The sequence below is a fragment of the Squalius cephalus genome (assembly GCF_949319135.1).
Source record: "Squalius cephalus genome assembly, chromosome: 1".
Classification (NCBI taxonomy): Eukaryota; Metazoa; Chordata; class Actinopteri; order Cypriniformes; family Leuciscidae; genus Squalius; species Squalius cephalus.
In genome coordinates this window covers 19,619,175-19,639,704 of record NC_137122.1, presented here as the reverse complement: position 1 = coordinate 19,639,704, position 20,530 = coordinate 19,619,175, and the positions used below count along the sequence as shown (strand labels likewise).

General features: G+C 38.8%; 1 protein-coding gene across 3 annotated transcripts in view; it reads left to right on the top strand.

Moving 5' to 3' along the window:
• Positions 1-1,043: 1,043 nt before the first annotated feature.
• LOC307164317 (uncharacterized protein) overlaps positions 1,044-20,530 on the top strand; it is a 211,222-nt gene continuing 191,735 nt past the window's right edge. For 2 of the 3 annotated variants that reach the window (XM_079881003.1, XM_079881004.1), the window contains exons 1-2: positions 1,044-1,197; positions 3,196-3,493. In XM_079881003.1, coding sequence (XP_079737129.1) covers positions 3,436-3,493 — 58 coding nt within the window. In that variant the 5' untranslated portion in view covers positions 1,044-1,197; positions 3,196-3,435. The remainder of the gene's footprint in view (positions 1,198-3,195; positions 3,494-20,530) is intronic. The other variant, XM_079881002.1, reaches the window with a different exon arrangement.

Sequence of the window (20,530 nt, the reverse complement as noted above, 5' to 3'; positions counted from 1 at the left end):
CTATAGGCTAATTTAGCACTAGTCTCCCAGGAGAAGCACTGATTTGAAACTTGCCTTTGCCTACAGCTGAGGAAAATGACCGGTGAACGGGTGTGTTTCTGTCTTATTTGATCTATAATTAACCTTTTTGAGGTTTTCTCTTGCCAAACGTTTATTGCATATCTAGACAGAAATCCATCTGCCTGGACGCATTTGTGAGAAAATCTGCCTGGACGCATTTGTGAGAAAATCTGCCTGCACACATTTGTGAGAAAATCTGCCTGGACGCATTTGTGAGAAAATCTGCCTGGACACATTTGTGAGAAAATCTGCCTGCACGCATTTGTGAGAAAATCTGCCTGCACGCATTTGTGAGAAAATCTGCCTGGACGCATTTGTGACCTTTGTGCTTGCACATTGCTTTCTGTTTGTTTGCGAGTCGAGATTTCCTTTGCAAAGCGGATCGAGTTTGTTTGCGAGTCGAGTTTTCCTTTGCGAAGTAGATTGAGTTTGTTTGCGAGTCGAGTTTTCCTTTGCAAAGTAGATTGAGTTTGTTTGCAAAATGCTGGATTTGTTTGTTAAATTATGGCACATAATTCGCTCCATATGATGTGTCTTTTACACCTCTAATACACATCTGTGCTATTTGCTACACACACACCACTTATTCCCACTACATACTACTGATCTAGTGTGCTTATAAACTGAACAGAATTGTGCTGAACTTAATATTAAAGTATTCTAATGTACAATCTAGATACTGAAACATATGTTAAAGAACAACAATAACTTCAATGGAGTCAGATTACTTATATTAGAGTCAGATAACTAAATGCTCATTCTCCCTCAACTGTTTTTTATTTTTATTTTTTTATCCTATTATTGGTTCAAAATAACAATGTAAGCCTCCAAGACTTACACTTTTCATATCTACTTTTATTCTGCACCGCTGTGTCTCTCATAAAACGGTCTGATGGTTTACTGATTATAAGAAGTCTCTCCCTCCGAAATACACAACGGGCTCTGATTGGTCAGCTTGCCTAGTTCACGCTGTCCGGAAACGTCACGTCCGTTACCAGTTGCATGTGCTTCGGTGTAATGTAAACACAGGCGTCAATATTGCCTTATCAATTTCAGCCCGAATCAGACTTAGAGAATAGTGGAGAGGAATCGAGCAGAACTTGTGCACGAACGGCTGTTACAGGACGTTTCAGAAAGGTATGTTTTTTTGTTTAGATATCTCTTTTTTTTTTTCTATACACGGTTATTTGATGCTACTGCTGATGTTAAAACACGCAGAAATATCCATGCATTTCATACAATCGTTCTACCTCATAATATTACAATCCTCGAAGGGATTATTTGGTCAGCACTCGCACACACAGTCACACACACACACACACACTCCACAAAACGAATGTAGCCAAATATATGTTGTCAGAACCATGAGCACATTACGAGACTAACCATGGTTTTACCACAGTAAAGAAAATGTTTAACACCATCATTCAACGATCGCTGGTGGGATTTAAATAAAGTTTGTATGTGTTTGAAACAGCGTTGCTACAAGAACGATATAGGATGGAAAACGCATCAACAAAGGCAAAGCATAAAACGTGTTTTGACCCATAAACATCAGCTTCTGCTTTTAAAGTGGGAACTGCTCCATCTTTCAGGACAAACTTTTTTTCTGAATCCGGTGTGAACTCGCTTAGATCCACGTTATGACTCTAATGCAGCAACTCTTCCTCTTCTCAACATGGGTGTGTGTCTGTATACAGCTGTATAGCTACTACTAGCCCTGAGTGAATCATTAGAATTATTTCATGCCGTGTTTCAGACTTATCCCTTAATAAAACATGAACAAATACATACCATAAACTAGAGTATTTGTATTATCTGGCATACATTTGACAGTAATATATTATTTTGCCACAGCCACATACATAACGTCAAACTGAAAATTGTATTTTAGTTTAGCAATAACTGTATAAGAAACAAGAAATATAAAAAAGTATATATGAATAATATTTTAAAAATATATCTCTTTAAAACTTAATGTCCAGAAACAATTTTGTTAAATAAAAGGCATGTCAGTTTTTTTATACAAAAGTACAAAAGAAAGTGCAACAGTAACTCATACTATAAATGTCCATAAATATTTCAATTTTATCTGTTACTTTTGAGACATGTAAAAAGCCCTGCCCCAACACGACAAAACACTTAAATTACATTCAATGATGTTTTTTATAATAATAAAGTTATACTAACTTTACAACTACATAATCATACATATGTGTACGTAATGTACATGTGGTATAATCACACTTTATGTAAAAATGCACACGTATTCTCATGAGATCACGTTGATTCAGAGTTGGCGTCATCTGAAGTCCTGTCAAGAGTTGGTCTCTTCACAGGTGTTGGGCATCTCAAGTCTTCATAAGAGGCTGGATCCAGTCTGGAGCTGACGTACTCTCTAGTTACCTCATGATGGGCATCCCGAGATAAAACAGAGAAGCAAAAGGAATATAACTAGCTAAGCTGCTGTTCGCAACATTAAGCAAAGATAATCATCTAATTGTCATTGAAGATTGTCTGTCTCTGCACATAAAACCTGTTAGGTGTTAGAGATCTAATTACCTTCATACAATGAATGTAGTTATCATAAAATCAAACCATGTTTCAGTTCATAGTTATGTGGCTGTAGTGGTTGAAGATGAGTGGCATTAGTGTTTGTTTGTTGTAGTATTGGTGTTGTCATATTGAGAGAAATATCAGCATCATCTTTCAATAGAGCAGTTTTATAGTCTTTTGTCATATATCCTGACTCAAATAATGTGTTTCTAACAGCAAACACTCAGAATAAAGTGAGATGATCTGCTGATGATCCTGAATGGCTTGTTGAATGAGTGTTGATAGTCTGAGGCTCATCAATATTACCAGATCTGCTGAAAACACTCTTTATTTCATGACAATAGTTCCTGTTTTCACCTCATTTATTATGCAGATGTTTTCAGATCTCCTGTAAATGGCCACTGAAAGCTCATTTCATTGGTGTCAACATACTTGGGGTATTTGTTGCTTACTAGCCTGTTTATTTCTGTTTATGCTTTCTACTGTTTTTCTTACTATTATATTTGGAAGAAATTAAATTACAATATTCTGATATCTATGAGCAAAAAACAAACAAACTCTGTGATTTATATATTTTAGATTTTGGCAGATCAGCTCCTCCCACAGCAATCACATCATCAGTGAAGCCCCTCCCACAGCAGTCACATCATCAGTGAAGCTCCTCCTACAGTAGTCACATGGTCAGTGAAGCTCCTCCCACTGTGATTCTCCAATAAATGCTGGAATATTCCCATCAGTCTACAAGTGAAGACGAGCACAGAGCATCAGGAAGAGCTGAAATCTGTAAAGACTGAGTTTATTAAAGAGGACAGTGAGAACATGAGTGATCCAGAACCCTGCAGAATGAAACACACTGAAGATCCTGAAGAACAAAGAGGTTGGTGTTTATTCTTCATTCATTCATTCATGATGCTGAAGAACATTCAAGCACTTCATCAGTTTTAGACAAACAATTCAACTGTGAAATGGTTGTAAAAGTTTTTTTTTTTTTTTAAACAAATGATCATTAAAGGGAAGGTTTCATATTTGTTGTTAACATCAGGTCAAACTAAATTTAAATATTTTCAATGTTTTATTTCATATTTATTTTATATATGGTTTACAATTTGTAACAATTTTACCTGAATTTTGACCTGAATTTTATGTGTATTTTTTTACAAACATGTATAACAAATAATAATCATTCCAGAATGTTCAAATTTACAATCTACTCCGCTTTACTGCAAACATTTGTGTTCTTCTCGCAGTGAAATTCACTTGATCTTGTGTTTCTTGTGTCCCACATGCATGTGAAGTCAATGGAAGGAGACGTTTAGTGTGAACGGCCTATAATAATTAACACCTTTTAGTAGTTTTCAACATAATTATGTATCAATATAAAAGTTAGTGTCAAAATACGGTAGTACTGTGTATTTTAATGTTCATATCATGTTAGATAATTGTGTCATTGATCAACTATATTTAAAGGGACTATGTGTAGGAATTTCTCCCATCTAGTGGTGAAATTGTATTTTGCATTCAAACATATAATGCTCTCTAGCGCCTCACTTTTTCAAATGCGCGTTGCATCTACGGTAGCCCTTATGTACCAAAAAGCTATGACAGGATGTCTTCTAATAGCACTTCTGAGTTTTTCTTTGGGTGAACAGGTTTGTTATTTAAAACAAACTGAAACTTGAAACAATGAAAAAAATTACTGACTGTGAAAAACTTTAACTATGAAATCTGATTTTAAAATCTGGTTTTAACAGAAAAGAATTGTATTTGAAAATTACAGTGATAATTCATTCTCTCTCTTCCAGCACGTGTGCGCCTTTCTCTCTCTCTCTTGCTCTGCATCTCGCGCACGCACCTCTCTGTGTCTCTCTCTCTCTTGCTCTGCGTCTCGCGCGCACCTCTCTCTCTCTCTCTCTCTCTCTCTCTCTCTCTCTCTCTCTCTCTGCGTCTCGCGCGCGCACCTCTCTCTCTCAATTCAATTCAATTCAATTCAATTCAAAATTGCTTTATTGGCATGACTGTACATGTTACAATATTGCCAAAGCTTGGAACACATAGAATAATTATACAGTATAAAATTATAAAGTACAAAAAAAAAAAATATTATAACATAACTTAAATCTAAATGAACAACTTAAATTAATTGTACAAATTAACAGTGTAACAAATTATAATATCTGTGAACGTTTTACACCACAGTGTTTTAACATATACACACACACACACGTCACTGAAGGTCACTGTGGTGGACAGTGGGGAAACACACTGAGGTCAGACACACACATCACACACACATTCACCTGCTGTCTCTCAGGCTGTGGCACACACACACGTATCTGGCAGCCAGTGCTGCTGTCTGGCCCTCTCCTAGCAGGATCTTCATCTGATCTACTTCAGTCATGGCTGTAAAGTTCTGTATTAGGTTAGTGAGTTTGCTAAAGTAGAGTTCTCTGACTGAACTGTATTTGTGACAGTGAAATGTCTCAAATTTCTCTCTCTCTCTCTCTCTCTCTCTCTCTGCGTCTCGCGCGCGCACCTCTCTCTCTCTCTCTCTCTGTGTCTCGCGCGCGCACCTCTCTCTCTTTCTCTCTCTCTCGCTTGCTCGCTCTGCGTCTCGCATGGCAGAGAGGAGCAGCGTTTTAATTCAGTTAAACACAGATATTATGTTGCTTCTCTAATTTTACATGCAAGTATAGGCGAAATCATTTGTCTTAATGGGTCGCGTTTCAGTCACTATTTCATATTAATTCCGTTGTTCTTTCTCCCTTTCCCCCCGTGATTTTGTCTATATCGCGAATATAAGACGACCCCCCATTTTTCAGCCTATTTTTAGGACAAAACCCTCGTCTAATATTCGGGTATATACGGTAATAAAGTACACAACCAAGCAATGAAAAAAAAGCTTGTAATTAAGACCATAACATTGACTTACCTGTCGAGAAGAAAGCAGGAAACTTCAGCGTCTCTTTTGAAAGCTTTCTCCTGCATTAGCTATCCCGACATTAACCCTTGTTTTTGTAATCTCCGGTCACGTTTCCTTTTACGGTCTATTTTGGACTTTTTCGAGACGAGGACTTCTTATCCTGTGACTCAGCATATGTATGAATGAACGGTGTATAACTGTGCAGTGCAGCCTTTTAAACTTGCCGCGGCAGTGACAAGCGCCTCTCTCTGCTCCTCCACTTCTGCTGGCTTCAGTCACGTGACACTGGCTCTGAACGAAAACGCGTTGTGGAAACGCGTTGGCCTAGTACTTTTTGTCCCTCTCTGCTATTATAGTTTTTCAAGATGGCGGAACTACATGGAAGCCTCCGTGGACTTACCCATCTCATGTATATAAAGATAATAAATTCTTCGTTTACGAGGATTAGTCTGATCATTGGCATAGGTATTTGTACACCATTGAGGGCATATTTATGAATAAAAATATTGATTTTAGATAATAAAATACCTAAAAAGCTACACATAGTCCCTTTAATAGTTCACTACAGAAACATGGGATTTGTGCCTATAATGTTAAAAAAATAATGACTGGAAGATCAGAGTACCTCATTCATGGAAAGTTTCAGGGATGTTTAATTAATTTATACAAGTCTAAAATTATTATATTTTTTAGCAGTTGTCTGTTAAATCTGGCATAATTTTTATCTCCACTCACTCCATATTTCTCTCTTTGAATTATTTTGATTATTTAGAAAATTTTATTTTTGTTTCATGTCAGACCTGATGGAAGTGAAGGAGGAGAGTGAAGAACTGAGTGAAGTGAAGGAGGAGAGTGAAGAACTGAGTGAAGTGAAGGAGGAGGAGAGTGAAGAACTGAGTGAAGTGGAGGAGGAACATCATGTTAAACCTGGAGAAAATCCTTTGAGTCGCTCAAAGACTAAACAGACATTTTTAAAGAAAAGAAGAGCCAAGAAATCTTTCACCTGCACTCAGTGTGGAAAGAGTTTAACACGCAACCATCATCTTGAGCGTCACATGAGAATCCACACTGGAGAGAAGCCGTTCTCATGTGATCAGTGTAAGAAGAGATTCAGAAATAAACAAATTCTTGAGCTTCACATGAGAATCCACACTGGAGAGAAGCCGTTCACATGTGATCAGTGTGGAAAGAGTTTCACACGCAAACATCATCTTGAACGTCACATGAGAGTTCACACTGGAGAGAAGCCGTTCACATGTGATCAGTGTGGAAAGTTATTCGGCCAATCAACACACCTTGAAAGTCACATGAGAATTCATACAGGAGAGAAGCCATATGTATGCAATCAATGTGGGAATAGTTTCGGTCAATCAGCACACCTTAAAAGTCACATGAGGATCCACACTGGAGAGAAGCCGTTCTCATGTGATCAATGCGGGAAAACATTTCTTCAGGCATCCAACCTGAAGACACACCTGACAGTTCATGTGAAGGAGAAGCCACATTCATGTTCTGTGTGTGGAAAGTGTTTTTCATGGCTGCAATCTTTACATAGACATCAGAAAACTCATACTGGTGTGAGAGAGTACATGTGCTTTGAGTGTGAGAAGACTTTTATTACAGCGAAATGTTTAAAACTGCACCAGATGATTCACACTGGAGAAAAACCTTACAAGTGTTCACACTGTGACAAGAGATTCAGTGTGTCATCATCTCTAAAATCACATGAGAGGAGGATCCACAGCGGAGAGAAGCCGCACACGTGTGATCAGTGTGGAAAGAGTTTCTCTATTAAAAGTCACCTGAAGATACACATGAAGATCCATGCAGTGGAGAAACCACATGACCACAGTCTGAGATCACGGTAAGAAGTTCATCTTTATGTGCTGAGAAACAAAAGCTGCTTTTCCACCTTCGGAAAAGGTTCCAGTTGTGTTTCCACTTGAGCCTGGTACGGCACGGCACAATTACAAACTGTTCTCGGCCCTGAACTCTCAGCACGCTTGGCTAACCGTGCCGAACCGTGACGGAAGAATGTGTGTACTAGTGCTGGAAATTCTTTCAAATTCTAATGATTCTTTTCAGAGATTCGTTCACTTTCAGTTCGTTCACCAAAATGATTCGTTCATTGATTTGTTCAGTGACAATTTCTTCATATTACATAAATATGCCCACAGGTGGTGAAAAATAGTGTCTTATGTCTCAAGTCAACGAACGTATTTACTTGTAACAAAAAAATGATTTGGCTTTATTAAAATGTGTTTCTAATTTACTCATTAAATTAATAAAATAAGTCAAAACTAGATGTACCACATGGCGGTACAAAATATGACCGCCGCTCAGGCCTGCACTGGCTTTCCACAAAAATAAATGACGTGGAGCAATTTGGCTGTATTGCGTGTTTATGTATATAAGTTGTATATTTTAAAAGACTGTCTGGAGTATTCCTGTGGATCATGGATAATTTAGAGTTTGGGTTTGGGGGGGCCCAGCGCGGGGGGGGAGTGGCCCCCGGGGACCAAACAATTTTTTTCCGTAAAAGTCTAGTGGGGCTACATGCCCACCAAATTTCATGTTCCCCGGTGTTTCGGTGTCCCTGGTATCGTTGACGAAAAATTCAGTAGATGACGAAAAAAAAACAAAAAACTTTGACAATCCCTATATGACCGCTTTCGCTAGCTATGCTAGCGGCGGTCATAATAAGTGGTTCAGATGACCAAAGCTACTAGCATAATTTTCTTGCATAATTAACATTTTAATTGTTTGGTCAGACATTTACACATTCATAAATCTGGGATTATGTTAAATGTTGAGTTATGTTCTATGTTAAATATGAATATATAAACAATCGTATGTGCACAGTACCTATACCTGCACTTTGCACCTACCCAGTACTCTCTCATTCATTTCATTCACAAACAAAATGTACCAACGAGATCTCTCTCTCGTTCAGACTCTAAACAGAGCAATCTCATTTAGTGATGGACGTTGTGGTGGCAAACAATTTTCTATTACTTAAGAAGAGACAAACATGTAGGCTAACAATTGTCTTTAAAGGGCACCTATTAGGGCTGGGCGATATATCTCACGATATTGTTATGTGCCTCTCGTCAGTAAAGCCGGTTCCTTGATTAGTAGTAAATCACCATCACCTGCTTTCAGATGGAGCGGCATTTAGGGCTGATGAGATAATTAAGTGATTAATTTAGTGATGATTGAGCATTATTGAAGACACCTGATGTTAACAAGCAGAATCACTGAAGGAGAAAATCACAAATTGTAAGTTACCATTAAGGTGATGGGTGTTTGCTTTAGTTGGACTCTAGACCATTATATGTTTACTTTAATATTTGGGCAGATGATGTGACGCGTGTTTTTTCTGTAACTAAGTGTAAATGTTTACTGAACTGCATTTCTCAACTAAAACAACACATGCCAGTGGGGCATAGAACATAATTTTATTTTAATATTATGATTTTGGGACGTAAAATGTATTTGGTGTTGTTCATATTTCAAGGTGAATAGCAAAATGTCCTGCGGTGTGACTGTAACATTGATGACTCATCAAATGTAAATATCAGTAAAATAAAGCAGATATGTTTGGAGCAGCTAATAAATGCCTTGGCATTATTTTGTATGTATTTACTTAATTAACTTAAGTTTTCAAAATGCTAAAAGTACTAAAATAATATTTACAGTACATTTAGTTTTGTAACACAAATGCTGTCCTGCAGTGTGACATAGGATATTAGATTTTTGTACTGGCAGTTACATTGACAGCCATGGGGTTCTTTAGTCAAGACATCTACCAGGAAGTCCCCCAGATGTTTGGATGTGCTAAGGAGGTTAAAAGATGAGTGTTAATCTCTTATTAATTTGATATATTTCATCATTTCTGTCAGACCATGAACGTGTCCATTTTTGATAGTCCTGTGGTGTGACTGATCTAGACTAATCTAGTTTGAGAAAAAATTTTAATATAAAAAAAAAAAAAAAAAATCATATTCAGGTTTAAAACAATGAACTTATTCAGTTATTGTAATGCCAAAGGTCAGTCTTGTATAGCAATTACTCAAAATGGCTGCAAAGGTGAAGGAGTCCTGTGGTGTGATAACCTGTCCTGTAGTGTGACATAATTAAGTCAGATGTCTAGCTAGATTCTAGTCTGTTATGTTTGCAATATTAAACATAAATATAAATATATCTCTGTCTCTCTCTATATATATATTAAACAAATATTGCAAATATTAAATATAATATACCTATATTATACATATTAAACATAAATATATATCTGTCTTCATTATACATAATATACCTATATTATACATATATTAAACTTAAATATATATCTGTCTTCATTTGTTTGTTGTATGTGTATGTTAACAGTCACTGATCATTGTTTTTAAAGTCAGTTTTAGGCATAAGCAAAGAAAGGACAAGGAGGTACAGGGAAAGGTTTGCACAGGATGAAGTCAAATTTCTCTTGTTCACTGGAATCTTTGTTCAAAGAGCTGAACTGATGATTTTAACATGCTTTTAATTATTTTAGCATGATTTTAATGACTTTCTCCTGAGAAACAAGATATTTGTTTAGTCTTTTAAGTTAAAAATAGAAATTAATGGTCTTTATGAATGGGTCTGATTTGACGCCTCCAAAATGTTAATTATTCAGTATGTTTTTAGTTCAAATTCATACACCAAGTAATAAGATTGTACTGATATGTTGCATTTTCAACCGCCCTAGCACTTTCGAAAAAAGGAGAACGCGGCGCGCCTAGCGTTTTCAACGCGTTTGGTTTTTGGGCGCGATATGTGAACGGCTAAACGCCTCCACTGTATCCCTTCCACATCCACTCCATCAGAGTGCATCTTTTCAAAGGCCGGCTTCATTGTGATCAAGTCAAGAAGCTCCCTTCTTCCCAACAATGTGGACAAGCTGCCTAGGTGTTCCTCTCACATAATATGAAAAAAATAAAAATCGAATTGAAAGCTTAAGTAAGAATGCTTAATTTCCTTTTTGTAGTGTTTCTGTTTGCTATCCGTTAGGCTATATATATATATAAAAAAAACGGGTATTTTTATAACGGGTAGGCTATACAAATAAATAAATACATATTATTTTTATTTATTCGTTTTTGTATAATGCAGAAGTTGTTTTTTATTCTGTAAGAAAAATTAGTCTGATGTTTGCAATTTGTTGTTTCAGGTCGTCGTCTTAATGGCAGTTTGCGGCTTTGCTCTGATATTTTTGATTTGTATTTGTGTTCTTTAAATTATTTGTTCCGCATTTTGTCTTAAATATAGTTGTTCTAAACAATTTAATCAAATACTTAGGCTGTTGATTTGTTTGCCGCCTTCTTTTTTATTCTAAGTTTTGGCGTTGTGCGATGTGCCATGTGCATTTATTAAATTGTTCGTTTTTGTTAATTTTCCTTTTGAACAATATAAAAATTATATTAATTTTCCACTGTATTTTTATACCAAACAGCGTTTTTGCTACAGTATTTATTTGTTTTTACTAATACGTTTATTTAATTTATTTTAAAGAACGAATTTTATTTTATTTTATTCAAAACTGTTTTTTTTTTTTTTTTTTTTTTTTTTTTTGACATGTAACTGTTACAGTTTGTATTTTTGATAATAAATGATTAAAATGCACAGGCAGTCTGATTGCTGTTTTTATGTTATAATTAGCCTAACGTTCCGGCCACTGATTTTTGTGTCGTAAGCGCTGTATACTTTAAACACTTTACTATTCTGTTTTAAGCGCTTAATTTTCATTTTGAACGCGCTAATATCATGCTTTAGCATTTTCTGTCATATGGAAGTGTTAAACTTCAACTTGGACTATACCTTTCCTTGTATATACCAAGTTTTTATATTAATATCATAAATGAACGATTATTCGACTAATCGCTAAAATGCAGGAGTGTTAGTCGACTAGGAATATCTTTAGTCGGGGGCAGCCCTAATTTCCACTGGAGAGAGTGGTAAAAGATGGCACAAGCAAAGAATATAATCGAAAAACAGCTGTGAAAAAAATATATATGCAGAATTGTAATGATCATTCTTTAAGAATACTTGTTAAACTTGAAACATACCTGATTTGTATTTGAAATTAATAATATTTCAATATTTGAATTTTATAGTAATGTCATGTCACAACGCATGACATATTTTGCCTGGAGCTGTGAGAAAAGCTTTCAGATAAATTCATTTAAAACACAGACATCAATAATCAGCCTGTGAATCTCAACAATGGTGACAATAATAAAGCATGTTGCAGTGGCTGCCACCAATCACAACTCATTAATGGCTGCTCCCATCATGCATTGCGGTATGAAAAAATTATGATCTGAATTGTCTATGTAATTTACTTTTCCTAATTAAATATTCTGCTCGTCACCATTGTTGAGATGCATAGACTGAATCTTGACGTCTGTGTGTGCCTAAAAGAAATATATATTTTTTTAAACAACTTTTAAGAAATCCTTTATATTATATCAAAAATTCTGGGCATTTACACAGAATCACAGTTATGCTGTAACCAACAACATAAATCGAAATCAGAAAGTAGGATTTTAATGAGGTCATTGATCAAGTTCAAATGATGATTGTCATAATAAAACCAACACCATCAGATCACTTTTTTCTTTGTCCAACTGGCGATTATAATTCAGATACCTCAGACAAACAAAATCTAAAGTTAATAATATTTGGGTCAAGAGTCCAACTAAAGCAACCATTGATCATCATAACGGTGGCTTACAATTTGAGATTTTCTCCTTCAGTGATTCTGCTTGTTAACATCAGGTGTCTTCAATAATGCTCAATCATCACTAAATTAATCACTTAATTATCTCATTAACTTAAACACTCTTGAGTGTGGACTCATACACTCCCAGGAGTGTTAATTTAACACTGGAGTTTTTTGCTGTGTACAAAGAGCCGTACTTAACTGACAAGCTGAGCCATATCGCATTAATTATCGCTGGCGATACGTCCGCGATATTGATGCGATATGGCTCAGCTGGTCAGTTAACTACGGCTCTTTGTAGTAAATGCCGTTCCATCTGAAAGCAGGTGATGGCGATTTACTACTAATCAAGGAACCGGCTTTACTGACGAGATGCGCATAACAATATTGCGATTTAAATCGCCCAGCCCTAGCACCTATTATTATGAGTCTTTTCACAAGATGTAAAATAAGTCTCTGATGTCCCCAGAGTGTGTATGTTAAGTTTTAGCTCAAAATACCCAACAGATCATTTTTTACAGCATGTTTAAATTGTCATTTTTAGGGCTCAGGAAAACGCGCTGTTTTAGTGTGTATCCCTTTAAATGCAAATTAACTGCTGCTGCCGACCCAGGGGGCGGGGCATCACAAGCTCGCACTCAGAACCAGGACAATCTCATCTGATAATATCAGAACAGAAACTCTCAGTTGCGGTGTTCATTTCGACTCGGAGTCAGACAATAATGCCCACAGAGCCAGAGACTTTATGCTGTATGGAGATAGAACAGGTATAGTTTAGTTTAATTACGGTTATAACTTATTTGTCATCTGCTTTTATCCACTATTACAAGCCTGCTGTAGAAAACCCCGTCCGAATGATGACCAAAATATACTGATGAGTTCAATTAAATTTATTGTACATAATCACAGAGAATCACAGTAAGAGCTGAATAAACAGTATAAGAAGTGCGTATTAAAGCCTTATCCATAAACTCTCTCTCTCTCTCCCTTTCATTATCAACGACATAACGTACACAGCGAAGTACACAAAACACTTGTTACAACTAACAGTAAACGAATATAAACACACCTTTTCAGTGGGTGCTAAATAAACTGGTAAACCTTATATCCGTAAAATGACTCGATGAGCTGTAATAAAGTGTGCGCTCGCACTTTCATTTCTTCCGTGTCCAGTCACTTTAGGCCTGTCGCTCTGGAGATGGTAAGCTGGATCACCAACAGTACAGATCCATCCTCGAGTAACAACGAGAGTAAATGAAGACTGCTATGTTCATTCTTACATCCAACAACAAAACACCTCAATTGCTTAGGAGACATTCTTGTCTACAGCGGCTCAAGCGTCGAAACAATGGCGGACTCTGTGTCCAGCTCACTCAGGGTGGGTCTATGCTCAAACTGAAGTGTCACTCAACAGTCATGGGTGGGGCTTATGCAATTCTACGTCACATTGCATAGAATCTTAGAACAGCTCATTCTGAGACAGTGCTTATGATTTATTTAGATTGTAAAAAAAGTACTGGGTGGATTTTTATCATTCTAGGGTGGTTTTGCTCACACACTGCCAACACACATTTATGTTCAAACACCATGTAAAGGGGAATTTTGCATAATAGGTGCCCTTTAAAGATTATTTATTCCCTACCGTTTGTGTGTCCCAATCCGAAAACGTGTTGCAATTGCCATCTGGAAACTGGCCACGGGTGGTGAATACAGGACAATCAGCCATCTTTTTGGAGTAGGCCTCAGCACTGTGTTTAATTGTGTTCAGGAATTCTGCAACACAGTCATCTTCCCGTCCACAGGAGATTTCCTGACGCTGACAAGTTGTTAGAAATGGCCACTTTCTTTAAAATGTGTCGGTGCAATTGATGGCAGTCACATTCCAGTATTGCACCAGAGGACTATACACAAGACTATTTCTATGTCGGAAAGGCTGGCATTATATTGTTCTGCAAGCAGTTGTGGATGGCAAACGTCTTTTCTGGGATGTTGGTGTTGGCTATCCAGGGAGTGTGCATGACGCCAGAGTGCTACGACAGTCACATTTGTGGGAGGTCCTAAGTGGCGGAGAATTAGTAGGGCAAAACGAAGTGATCATCTCTGGCTGTGATGTTGGACATTTCCTGATAGGTGATCCGGCGCATGAAGCCATGAAGCCCTTTTCAGACACTGGCGGACTGACCCCTGAACAACACACCTACAATTACAGGCTGAGCAGTGCACAATCGCTTGTGGAGATGTCTTTTGGGAGATTAAAAGGACGATGGAGGTGTCTCCTAAAAAGAAATGACTGCAAGCTGGAGCTGAGCAAGAGGATGGCACTGACCCGGTGTGTGCTCCATGGTGATAATTTCACTGAAGAGCACCCAGACAGGACTGTAAACATTGAGCCTCCTGTTCAGACATTACCTGAGCATGCTAACGCAGAAGGGGCTGACATCAGAGCTGCATTAATGATGCGTTTAATGGCGGGAACGACTGATTATTTGAATACACCAATGCCATATTTTTGTAACACTGTCGTTTGTGTTTGAGGACATCTGAACTGTCATACATTTATTATATTCTCCTCCATTGAATAAACTCTTGTATCTCTAAAACTATGTATTCTGTGAATAATTTCATTAGAGCGTGTCATATGAGTTTTAGAGAAACACCTACTAATGTCTGGCCAGGAGCTCAATTCTTGCTTTATGGTCCTCAATCGATGACCCTTTCACACTGCTGCCAACATGAGACATTCTTTTATAAATATTCTTTTGTTTGAATTCAGCCATTATAGCCTTTATTCAGGCATTATGGCTTGGCCATCAACTCCAGGCCCACTATTCACCTATTAGTCTTTATAGAAAACAGACCCCCCAAAAAAGGCATATTCTTGGGACCGTATGTCAATTCTTGTTACAAAATAGATTGTGAAATAGATATAGCTCCTGCATGACAGGTGGATTAGAGCTATAATTAGCATCAATCTACATAACAATTGAAAAGATAAAAGGGATAGTTCACCCAAAAATGAAAATTCTGTCATCATTTACTCACCCTCAAGTTGTTTCAAAAGAAGATATTTTGAAAAATGTCTGTAACCAAACAGTTGATGGACCCCATTGACTTCCATAGTATTTTTTTTCCTACTATGGAAGTCAATGGGGTCCATCAACTGTTTGTTTACAGACAATTTTCAAAATATCTTATTTTGTGTTTAGCAGAAAAAAGAAATTCCTACAGGTTTGAGACAACTTGAGGGTGAGTAAATGATGACAGAATTTTCATTTTTGGGTGAACTATCCCTTTAATATTACATTTTTACTCAAAAATCCCTTTAAACCACCAACAAGTTTTTTTTTTATTATTAACTTCCAATCACAATCTAATGTGGCTTTTAGTCATATAATGATGTTGAAATATGTTATATATAGCAGTTTATATGCATATATTTGTTTTATGTACACATTCTTTATTCATATGAAAATACATAAAATCGTATGAAAATCACACACAAACCGTATACGATATTTGCCTGTTAATAAATAGGATAAACAGACTTTGCTAAATATTAAGTGAAATAAATGTAAATAGAAATAAAATTGTAAATAGTTAATTTAAATAAAAATTGTACATAAAAAGAAACAAACAAAAATACTATGGTGATTTATTTGCAATAATATTTGCGCTTGAGCATCCATTATTACAGCCACCATGCGCCCCGTGAGTCCAAGCAGTGAATGTGTGTCCGCTCTCATGTCCCGCCGCAAGTCATCATCCATTTCTTTGCTGGAACCTCTCATCTGCCCTTTCCAAATACTGCACCAGCTCCGAAGTGCTGTCTCTCTTCCTTTTTCCTGTGTACAGCAATAATAGCAGATGACAGATCATCAGTGTGTTGTCATAGCATTGCAAATAAGTGTTTTCTGCAGGGAATTACGCGTCTGCATCTGCTACATGATTAAATATTATTTGTGACCGGTATATAGCATCATACTACATCACTATCACTTCATCTTTTGGTCATGTCCCATAATAGATCATCAACATTATATTGTATATAGCAAGTTAATGTCAGAATGACTTTACATTCTATTTTAAACTTAATTTTTTTCCAGACTTTTACTTTGTTTTAGGTAGTGTAATCAAATTTAATTGTTACATATCAAAGCATTTTGTTTTGTGGTTCATTAATTTAAATGAGCAGGCATAATCAAGAATCAATATGAACATTATTTAAGTACCACCTGATTGTTACGAACTTTAAGAGTATAAGGAATGTACAGTAACATTTATATATTAACATACTGCTGGATGTGAAGTAAGGTGGAAGGACATGACAGACAATCTTTGAAAGAGAAATCACTGGATTTTTATTCACATAAAGCCGAAGCCACTAGATCCAGTAACAACAACAATAATAATAATAATGTGTACTATGTACAATGTAATTGTCACAAACTGCAGCGGGAAACAGCCAGGTGATCCAAATGCAGGCTTTTATTTGAAGGACAATCCAAAGAGCACAAACGGGGAAACAGGCAATAATCAGAGTCCAGGTAAGCAATCCAAATCAGCAGCAGTACAATCAGGGAACAGGCAGTCGGGTAATCAAAAACAGGCAGGCAAGAGGTCCGAGACACGGAGACTAAAATACTAGATAACTTTGAAGCTAGAAACAAAGCTAGATAATGCAGTGTGACACCTACAATCCTGAACACTGAACAAAGGAAACATACAGGTTTAAATAAGGATACTAACAAGCATAATTATCAAACAGGTGCAAGACATAAAGAGTCCAGGGTCAAAATATAAAATGGAACCATAAACTAGGAAGGGGCGCCCTCCAGTGGCTCACACGGGCACTCTAGGCACTGAATGTCACATAACCCCCCCTCTAATGAGCGGCTTCCAGACGCTCCTAAGAGCTCTGGAGGGAGGACAACAGGGGATGGGATGGAGGGCCAGGCCCGTGGAGAGGCAGTAGGCCAGGTGCATGGAGAGACCTGGGGCCTGGAGACCAGAGCAGAACATGAGTCCACAGGAAAGCACGCTCCGCAGGCAGCCAGGGCAGAGCATGCTTGGCACAAGACCAGGGCAGAGTACATTTAGCAAAGCTGGAAGGGACCAGTAACATGGGAAGCTCAGGCATAATCAACAGTGGGATAAAGGTCCATGTAGGCGCCACCTCCATGACCCCCTCAGGAGTAGGCAGTGGTGTAGTGGTCCATGTCGCCCTCGCCTCCATGGCCCTTTTCGGACCCCTACTGCCCCCCCCCCCCCAAAAAAAAAGTATTTTGGAAATTTTAAGGTTCCAGCCTCCGGGCTGGAAACGAGCTCTAAAACAACCTCACGGAGCTTAAGAGGCGGAGCCGGCAGAGCTAGGCGCAGAGGCGGGACCGGCAGCGCGAGGAGAAGAGGCGGCGCCGGCAGCACGAGGAAAAGAGGCGGGGCCGGCAGCGCGAGGAAAAGAGGTGGGGCCGGCAGCGCGAGGAGAAGAGGCAGGGCCGGCAGCGCGAGGAGAAGAGGCGGGGCCGGCAGCAGCGCGAGGAGCCTGGGAACGCCCTCTGGAGTCCGGCGAGCCATGCGAGTCCTCCTCTTTCTCCTGCGTCGGTGAGGGGTCGCTGCAGGGCATGGTGGCTCTGGGTCAGTAGAGTTGAATACAGTCAGCTTGGCTTGGCTTGATCCAAACGATTCACTTATCTCAGGACTTGACTCACTCACGGGACTTGATTCACTACAGACAGGAAGTGACTCAATTGACTCACTCGGTTCGATGGCAGACTCAGCAGACTTACTTGACTCCTTAGATTCGGCCATGGGACTTGACTCCTTAGATTCGGCCGCGGGACTTGACTCAATGCTTTCTGGAAGCGCCGGCTTGGCGGGGCTGACTAGATGCGCAGAATCGGCGAGACCCTCCTGAAGCGGTGTCTTAACGGAATTCACCTGGGGTGCTGGCGCGGCGGAGCGCATGTGAGACGCCAGAGCAATAAAGCCCACGTGAAGCAGTCGTGGTGGAGGTTTGACGGACCTTTCACAAAACACCGGTTCAACGGGGCTGTTGAGTGGCGTGAACTTGGCGGAGCTCGAGTGAAGCGCTGGTTCAATGAAGCTTTCCTGATGCGCTTGTTCCTCTCTCGCAGAGCCCACAGAAAACGTAGAACCGCTCATGGAAAGAGCGCACTCAATATACTGGACTAACTTGCTGTACGAACCATGAGTGGGCATATACGAATACAGTGGTTCCGACAGACCTCCACGGAAGAATATCATTAGACATTCCTCGTCCAGGGGAGTTTGGGGAGCCAGTTCCAGAAAGTCCACCACGTACTCTTCAATGGAACGATCTCCCTGACGGAGACACATTATCTTTGCCACAGGATGCATCCCGAGGACCGGGACCTTCTCAGCCGCTGGATCTGTATAGGTTCAGGATTCTGTCACGAACTGCAGCGGGAAACAGCCAGGTGATCCAAATGCAGGCTTTTATTTGAAGGACAATCCAAAGAGCACAAACGGGGAAACAGGCAATAATCAGAGTCCAGGTAAGCAATCCAAATCAGCAGCAGTACAATCAGGGAACAGGCAGTCGGGTAATCAAAAACAGGCAGGCAAGAGGTCCGAGACACGGAGACTAAAATACTAGATAACTTTGAAACTAGAAACAAAGCTAGATAATGCAGTGTGACACCTACAATCCTGAACACTGAACAAAGGAAACATACAGGTTTAAATAAGGATACTAACAAGCATAATTATCAAACAGGTTTAAGACATAAAGCATAATGAGTCCAGGGTCAAAATATAAAATGAAACCATAAACTAGGAAGGGGCGCCCTCCAGTGGCTCACACGGGCACTCTAGGCACTGAATGTCACAGTAATAATGTAAACAAACAATAAATGGGAAAAGAACAAAAGTGGCGCCAAAGAAAAGAACAGAATATAACAAAACAATCCTTAATCTAAACCTAATCTAACCAAAAAAAAAGGTAGAAAATAAACCGAAATCTTCGGTGCATCCGGCACACTAACTAAACTACTTAACAAAACAGAAATACAATGAGTGGCGCTCACTTCTTACCTAGTGTGTCTAGACAGTCATCTGCTACGGGTGCAGTGTATATCGCGATATACAGTCGTGGCCAAAAGTTTTGAAAATTACATAAATATTGGAAATTGGAAAAGTTGCTGCTTAAGTTTTTATAATAGCAATTTGCATATACTCCAGAATGTTATGAACAGTGATCAGATGAATTGCATAGTCCTTCTTTGCCATGAAAACGATAAACTTCAAGGAAAGAGGTTCAATTCTTGTTAAGAAGGCTTCAGGGCGTCCAAGAAAGTCCAGCAAGCGCCAGGATCGTCTCCTAAAGAGGATTCAGCTGCAGGATCGGAGTGCCACCAGTGCAGAGCTTGCTCAGGAATGGCAGCTGGCAGGTATGAGCGCATCTGCACGCACAGTGAGGCGAAGACTTTTGGAAGATGGCCTGGTGTCAAGAAGGGCAGCAAAGAAGCCACTTCTCTCCAAAAAAACATCAGGGACAGATTGATCTTCTGCAGAAAGTATGGTGAATGGACTGCTGAGAACTGGGGCAAAGTCATATTCTCCGATGAAGCCCGTTTCCGATTGTTTGGGGCATCTGGAAAAAGGCTTGTCCGGAGAAGAAAAGGTGAGCGCTACCATCAGTCCTGTGTCATGCCAACAGTAAAGCATCCTGAGACCATTCATGTGTGGGGTTGCTTCTCATCCAAGGGAGTGGGCTCACTTACAATTTTGCCCAAAAACACAGCCATGAATAAAGAATGGTACCAAAACCAGTTGACAAACTGGTACCAAAACCAGTTGACAGGGGAGTTGACAAACAAAAACCCACTAATTCTGACAAACTCCAAGAAGTGATTATGAAAGAATGGGTTGCTATCAGTCAGGATTTGGCCCAGAAGTTGATTGAGAGCATGCCCTGTCGAATTGCAGAGATCTTGAAAAAGAAGGGCCAACACTGCAAATACTGACTCTTTGCATAAATGTCATGTAATTGTCAATAAAAGCCTTTGAAATGTATAAAGTGCTTGTAATTCTATTTCAGTACATCACAGAAACAACTGAAAAAAATATCTAAAAGTAGTTTAGCAGCAAACTTTGTGAAAACTAATATTTGTGTCATTCTCAAAACTTTTGACCACGACTGTACTGACCTACGTTCTCTTCCCACTATATCAGCTGTTGACCAATGTCTCAGAGCA